At 35.1% G+C, this 8,099-nt stretch overlaps 1 protein-coding gene across 2 annotated transcripts in view; it reads left to right on the top strand.

Annotated features, from left to right (window-relative positions):
* Positions 1-5,384, top strand: part of LOC132854544 (phospholipase ABHD3-like) — a 9,155-nt gene extending 3,771 nt beyond the window's left edge. For both annotated transcript variants that reach the window (XM_060883019.1, XM_060883018.1), the window contains exons 6-9: positions 1-84; positions 797-845; positions 1,442-1,607; positions 1,701-5,384. The exon at positions 1-84 is cut by the window's left edge and continues 90 nt beyond it. In XM_060883019.1, the coding sequence (XP_060739002.1) occupies positions 1-84; positions 797-845; positions 1,442-1,607; positions 1,701-1,897 (496 nt within the window). In that variant the 3' untranslated portion in view covers positions 1,898-5,384. The remainder of the gene's footprint in view (positions 85-796; positions 846-1,441; positions 1,608-1,700) is intronic.
* Positions 5,385-8,099: the final 2,715 nt, after the last annotated feature.

Genomic DNA, 8,099 nt, shown 5'->3' with positions numbered 1-8,099 from the left:
ATCATCCAAATCACTGGAGCAGCCAATCAACAAGCTGCTTTTTAATCGCCACCTCACCAGTAACCTGTGTCGCGCCATCAACAGGTTCATCCCATGTCTTCTTTATCTGCGTGGTTCATTTAGTATTGTTGCAGGGTTCATACAAAGGTGCATGAAGTGCTTGAGAAAACCAAGCAAACATTGAAAATGGGCATTTTTTATTTAGAGGTGCTTTAGAAGTGTTTGAATTCATCAAAAAAATCTTCAATAAATAATTTAGAAATCACTAAATAAATGAAACATTTTCATTTTCCAGAAAACACAACTACAATCCTTCCAATCAAAATATGACACACTTCTGCAACCCCTCCTCCTCCTGTTCATCCTCCTCCTCTTTGTCGTGCTCCTTTTCTTTATCCACTTCATCCTCCTCCTCTTCCTCATCCTCTTCCTCCTTCGTTCTTCTCCTAAAATGAAATAGATCAATCACTGGTGGAAAAGGCAGCATATAGATATTGGCTTTTCGAAGACGCAATGAATGCATGAGACCTTATTTTTTAGAATTTATTATGAATCTTTTATTGGAATTTAAACGAAAGAAATAAAGAATATGTTTAAATGTAATTTATAGTCTTAGAAAACAAACAAAAATGCATATAATTACATTTATATATCTGTATGAACCCTATTATTGTTTCAGGATTATTATTATTATTATTATTATTATTATTATTATTATTATTATTATTATTATATAGAGATCTGTCCAGAAATTGGGAATAGGTGTGTTAATGCTGGTGTCTCACTCTGTCCTCAGACACAGAAAGATCCTGGAGACGGTGATAGACATAGACCATGTGTTAAAGGTATTCACTCATATTCCTGACATCAGACTTTATTTATTTATTTACAGTAGGTTGGTTTAATATATTTCTTTACACAAATTATAAATTGATATTTATTTATTTTCTTTAAACTTTTTCTTTTTAAAACTTCTTTATATTTATAGACGAGACAGATCGTCCTCAACAACTGCATAATTGTTCCCATTCGAAATACCGAGGGGGCACAAACTTTTGCACTCCGCTTTAGATATCGGTTCTCCGTGTCGTATTAAGTGAAGGATGGAATAATACACTCGATGTCATACTTTTTACTCAAACTCTTAAGAAACAACGATTAAGTACAGAACAACATCTGGTCATTTTTATCCGTTTAGAGTTACATAATCAAGCTACGGATTATTACATGAAATCAAATCAAATATCTCCTGTACTTGTTTACGTTATAGTAGCATCATATATCTCCTGTACTTGTTTACATTATAGTAGCTATAAACAAACAAAATCATAGCTTGTCAAGTTTTTATCTTGACACCCGGAGACTCCTTCCGAACATTTCCTTACTGAAAACGTCACCGTAAATTAAAGCAGATGGAAAATAATATTTTCTCTGTGTCCAGGCTCGAACCATTCGGGAGTTTGACGAGCGCTTCACATCTGTGTTGTTCGGCTACAAGTCGTGTCACGATTATTACCAAGACGCCAGTCCAGGTTACAAAGTGCCCCAGATGTCTGTCCCTGTGCTGTGCCTTAACGCCGCTGATGATCCCTTCTCCCCAGAACATGGTGCTGAACACAAACCCATCATCATCATCATCATTTTGTATGAAATATATATATTTATATTCATTTCAACTGTTTTTTTTTTCGTCTCCGAAGCTTTCCCAGTATCTCTGGCTCGGCGCTCGCCGAACGTGGCTCTCTTAGTGACATCACACGGAGGACACATCGGCTTCCTCGAAGGTCTTTTCCCGCACGGCGAAGGCTACATGGATCGAGTGTTCAGTCAGTTTGTCCGAGCCGCCTTCGAACACCAGGAGGACCTGAAGGAAGCCTGCCTTAACAGCGACAAGTAGCACAAACATCTCAGCAGCTCAGAGTAACCACTACACACACGATTTACGATCCAGTAACCACCAGTACACCTCTCTGTAATACATTTCAGCTACGGAAACCGCATTAGAAGGAAGTTTCACTTAAAAATGAAAGTTTATGCTTTTAAGTGCTCAGAAAAAGGGACTGAGGGATTTCTGTTTGTGTGCTGAAGAGATGACGATCTAAATGTAAAATCTCTAACAATTTTATTTAACAAATGCTACATGCGCACTTTTTTATTTATTTACCCAAAAACATGTTTAATATCCAAAATCTCCATATATATTTTTTTTTATTTCCATATAGATTTATAACGTCGTTCTCTTTCACATGTCGACCAGTAATACAAAAAAAAAAACCTAATCAACAGGTTGTCTTTAAAAATAATTAAATAATTGATTAAATATTTAGGAGATCATTTTTAGAATGTTTTATGAAGTCCACTAAATTCTAATATATATGTATTCTTTTAATATATTCACTTTTATTATTCTGTTCAAATAGAATCATTTGAATTATTTATTCATCCAGATCAAGAAGCGTTAAGATTTAAAGTCGTGTATTAATTCACATTATTCATGGCCGGATAAGTCCAGAGGCTAGAGTTTCCTCCAAAAGCACCACAATGCCGTGCTCGTTATCTGCTCCAGAGAGCATTCAGTAGTGTGATGCTCGCTCCACCTCTTAGGGGTTTTTTTACACCTTGTCACTTCATGCGTTTTCTGTGATCAGATAGCTATCCGATGGTAAAAAGACCAGGTCTAAATGCCCTCCGTAACGTTTTCGAGACGGATATAAATTCGATGGTTCAAACCACTTCAGGAGGTGGTCTGGGACGCATTTCAGATGAAACTGGACAGGTGTAAATGAATGTGGTTGTTCAAGCCACATACGTCAGCGCTATACTCCTCCCAAACGGAAGTACGTCACTCGCAGATCACTCACGAGTCGTGCATCACGCCAGAAACAAATATGTTTTCCCACCAGTGCTGTGCTCCGATCTTTCACCCAGGTGTCTCGTTGGGTCTTAAAATGCACTGCTGCCGCCAGCAAAAATGCAGCAAACAGTGAATGCTGTTTTTTGTAGCAACCGCATACACCAAGGTGTGCTACATGTCAATTACCCCGGAAATGAGGTAAAATATATTAGCATTTTGGGCGGCAGTAGAAAGATCGGATCGATATCCGATTCGCCGAGACGCATTTATGTGGCCTAATGTAAATGGAACAGTTTTAACAAATCAGATAGTTATCGGATCAGAGAAAACACATGAAGTGACCAGGTGTAAAAAGGCCCTAATGTTTTGTCGTAACCTTTGCTTTTGTTATACAGACAAAAGGCCACTAATAGATATTTTACCTCTTATTGAACATTCCAGCATGTCTTTAGGAACAAGCATGAAAATGTCTTTAAGTGAAATTTCCCTGTAATATAAAATATAACAAATGTTGATCCAGATAGGTGTACCCCAGATAGGAGGAGAGAAAGAAATGTTGCATACAATCTAAATATAACATTAATTAGCAGTTATTATTCTGTAATAATGCTTTCATTTCATTGTATCAGGTTTTTTTTTTTATTATTTATTTATTTTTTAAATCAGTGTTTATTTTTTTTTTTTAATTATTTATTAATTATTTTTTTTCCTTTGGCATTATGAATGTTCTTATCTAGTACTTGAGACTCTCATTTCACCTTTTTCAGTTTGGATAAAAAAAAAAATGAAATTGTTTAAAAAAAAAAAAAAAAAAAAAGGAAAGGCATTTAAACTGTTTGTTTATGCAGATCTGATCGTAACGTTCATCTAATACAATCAGAACGGAGAAATGAATCAACATTCAAGGTCTATTTGAAGACCCTAGACAATTTCTGGATTCATTCATATTCATAGTTTTCTTCTGGGTTTGTTCTTAAAAATCTGCCAGATTTCTGAACGCTTGTTTAAAAAAAAGGGCAAAAGAAGGAAACTGGGGTCCAAAAGAAATAATGCCTTAAATTATAATTTATTATTATTATTATTATTATTATTATTATTACTTTGCAATCATTTATGCTGGTCTTGTTATTGTGGGTTTAATAATCTTGTTTGATTTTTTTTAATCAAGATTTTTAAATGTTAAAAATCTTTAAATGAAGTGCTTAAATTTTTCGTTAAATTTTTTTTTTTTTTACATTTTATTTTTTCTCATTAATTATTATTATTTCAGTTCTGTGCCTCTGAACAAGACAGACCTCCATAGCACCTGCAGTTCAATAGACTACAAAATCGAAACTTGAAGCAAAAGTTTTGGCACCCCTCTCCTTTGTTATGCTACCAGCCAGGTTACGGTCTCAAGCTGTCCTTTGCCATTATTGTCATTTAATAATACAGTATTACAGAAGAGCCAAAAAGAACCAGAGAGAATAGTTTGATAGATAGAGAATAGTGCTGATCATGTGACTTGTGGAGCGATCTAAATGTTTCATGGGGTGAAGATGTACAGGTAACGAGGTTGAGTTAATGAACTATGTAACGTATAATGGATGAATCGTAGAAATAGATGTTTCAAGTATGATTTAATAATTATGATGTTTTGAAGGATTAAAGCTCTTCAGAAGTTATTTATGCTCATAGACGTTTATGATGGAAACTTTACGATCTTTAAAATGCTTTTGATCTTTATTTAACATACATATTATAAGTGTAATATCAGTAGGAATCATAAATGAATCAAGGAATCACCTAAATATTGATTTATTGGTTGGTTTATTGCACTATAAAAAAGGCCATGAATATTAAAGCACTTAATAGTCTTTGTACAGGATAAAGGTTTGTGTTTATTTGTTTATTATGCCGAATATAAAGTATGTATTTGACTGAATTCTTTTTTTTTTATGTTCATGCTATAAAAGTTGCAGTATATCAGCACTGATGTGTGAATTGAAGGAGAAGTGTCAAATTGAGCCATTGTGCCATTTATTCTCTGATCCTGAATCAGTTGTGTCATATGTTCCCTGTGAACTGGCTGATCTGGCGTCAGCCATCAAAGCCAGAGCCCTACAGACAAAATGATGGACTAACCTTCTCTAGTTTTGTCTTCTTGGTTTGTTTATATCTGTCACCACTTACAGTTTAAAAGTCAGTATCTGGACGGTTAACGATAATCATCCATCAGTAAAATGTGAAACATATAGATTTATTTTTATATAGTCCGTGCTGACTTTGGTCCGAGCGGAAGAGTCAAAGCTATCAGTTACAGGTGTGTGTTCGACGACCAGGTGCTTATAACGCACATGAAAATCACTCGTGGTTTTCTAGACATTTCTATTTACACTTGAATGCTTTACTCTACACACTGTATCGGTATATAAAGCCTTCCCCTCTTGCCTCGGTCTTTGTGTAAAATCTCACCAAGTTTTAATATAGTCAACTGTTCATTGTGCACTGACGCTTAATACTGAAGCATCATTAAAATGTTGGTCTTTGAGTATTGTTGGTCTTTTTCTTACCTTTTTTTAGTCTCTATCTATCTATCTATGTATCTATCTATCTATCTATCTATCTATCTATCTATCTATCTATCTTTTCATGAGTTAATAAAAAGTAGCTTGGTTTGGCTCGAGTTCTTCTGAGTATCAAGAGATTTATGTAACTTTGCTTATGAACGTATTCTTTTTGAACGTATACATTTTCCCAGTGTTGACTTACCAGCCTGTTTTTACTCCAGATATATATAAATATATATATATTATTATTACTATTATTTCATAAAACTTAATTGGTATATTTGGATCTGTAGTGGAAATTTTCACTTTAGAGATGTTCATAAGAACCTGTCCTTTTGTCCTTCTATGTTTCTCATGGCTGGTGGTTATTGTGACTAGAGATTGCAGTTGTTTTCCTTAAACAGCTTCCAGCAGACCGTTGCGTGAGACCTTGGTAATTCCCATGGGACCTTGGTAGGTACAAATTAGCTTGGACAGAAGATGAGCAGGCGATGCTTCTAAGCCAATGGTTGTTGATGTTTTACATTTACACGTCCTGTTTCATTCATTTCCTGTCTATAAAATCCTGATGTTCTCAATGATCGTGGCCTTTTCCTCTCTCATGTTACACGCAGAGTGTTGGGTCCTGCTGCACAGCTGAACACAATAAAACCGTGAAACCTTTTTTACTCTTGCTCGTGCCGACCAGTGTGATACTTTATGCTTTAATTCTCTCAAACCTCAAAACTTGGCTTAAGAGGTTAACTTATGTACTTACTTATGTTAAAACACACTTATTTTTAGACCAAGAAAGTTCAGATCAATCCGGTCTAGTTTCATTAACACTTTGGGGATTTTTTTTTAATAAACCGTACACTTTAAGCCCTGTCTGCGGTTATTCAAAGAGACATCCTAATGCAAATTTTACATCCGCTGTTCCTTAAAGGATTGCAGGCTGTCCGCATTGAAGCAGAAAATCAGCTGTAAATTGTAATGCTCCCACCACCATGCTTCATAGCTGGGATGAACTGATAGACTGATGAACTGAAAGACAGCAGCTACAGAAATAAAAGTTTGATAAAAGTTTTTAATGTCAAAGGAGGTTCTTAAATACGAGGTTTAAATGATTTGTTAGTTTGGACTGTACATGATTTATAAAAAATCTCCAATCTGGTTTTCTTGTGTTGCTTAATTTCCTATAACAGAACCTCTATCAGTAGTTCCACAAGTTTATTTCTTACTTAAAACAGAAATTCAGGTGAAATTTTAAATTGAATCTGAAAATAAATAATTAACAAATAGCATAATATCCCATGTGATGCAAAGACACCTTCTGCTGCTAATCATTAAACTTGGCCTCGCCGACCAAACACCAGCATGCAAATCATTGCTGCAGTCTGGAACATATTCCTCTATCTTATCTACATATGAGATTGTATGTCTCATGCATATAGGAACGGACAGGAATGTAATGTTCATGTTATAATCCAGGAGGAAATTCTCAAATGCCATTTTCTGAGTGTCTGTCTCAATAGCTAGGCATAGGTCATATTGTTCTCTTGGCCTAGAATTACAGCATTAATCATTTACTCATGCTCATAAAACTGCAACTGTTCATAAGAAACTACTCCAGGGTGCAATCTGGAGTAAAAACAGGCTGGTAAGTCAACACTGGGAAAATGTAGAATACGTTTATAAGCAAAGATACATAAATCTCTTGATACTCAGAAGAACTCGAGCCAAAACAAGCTACTTTTTATTAACTCATGAAAAGATAGATAGATAGATAGATAGATAGATAGATAGATAGATAGATAGATAGATAGATAGATAGATACTACTGTAAGTGGTTCTTATTCTACTGTTCTACATCATTTGTTTCCATAGTAACAAATCATTCATTAGGAATTGTACAGATATTGTATATAGCTGATGGTTAAGGGCCTTGTTCAGGGGCCCATCAGCGGCAGGTTATTGGACATTGGATTCAAACTCACAACTTTCCACTCAGTTGAAACAAAACACATTGAATCAATGAATAGAGAGAAAAAAGTTTACCTCCGGACTTATTAAAGCTGCTATAACAAGCAATAACAGAAACTTGTTTTTGTCTATGTTTTACGTTACAAGTAAAACTAATCTACTTCTTTGGTCTGCACATGAATCCACTATGTTATTATTATTTTCTTATAACAGCAAGCCATGTTGGGTTTTATTTATTTATTCTAACATATATTGTGCAATAGTTCAACAAAATCCTAATTATTGTGTTATGAAATGTTCTGCTTGTCATTATGAGCGTTTCTTCAAGTTTATACCAAGCATTATATCTGCTATATAGTGTAGCATGTTATATTCAATATAATTTTAAATGTTTAGGGTGTGGAAAGTGTTTGAAAAATAGCTGTCACACATACACACACACACACACACACACACACACACACACACACACACACACACACACACACACACACACACTTAGGAAAATGGAGGTGGTTATTGATTTTTTCTTCCCCAAGCCACAGGACGAGTGCGGACGATGATCGTTCTGAATGGTGTAGGTGTGATAGATTAATGTGATTTCCCAGAAATTCGCATGAACATGGGTCATAGAAATATTAATGTTAAAGATCCATTCAGGATGGATAACCAAAACAGTCCTGGTGATAAGGACAATAGTTCCTCCCCACTACGTGCTGAAAGAGGGCGGAGGA

Source organism: Tachysurus vachellii, chromosome 12 (genome assembly GCF_030014155.1).
Source record: "Tachysurus vachellii isolate PV-2020 chromosome 12, HZAU_Pvac_v1, whole genome shotgun sequence".
Classification (NCBI taxonomy): domain Eukaryota; kingdom Metazoa; phylum Chordata; class Actinopteri; order Siluriformes; family Bagridae; genus Tachysurus; species Tachysurus vachellii.
The sequence above is the reverse complement of the archived record's forward strand: the minus strand, read 5'-3'. Positions and strand labels throughout refer to the sequence as shown.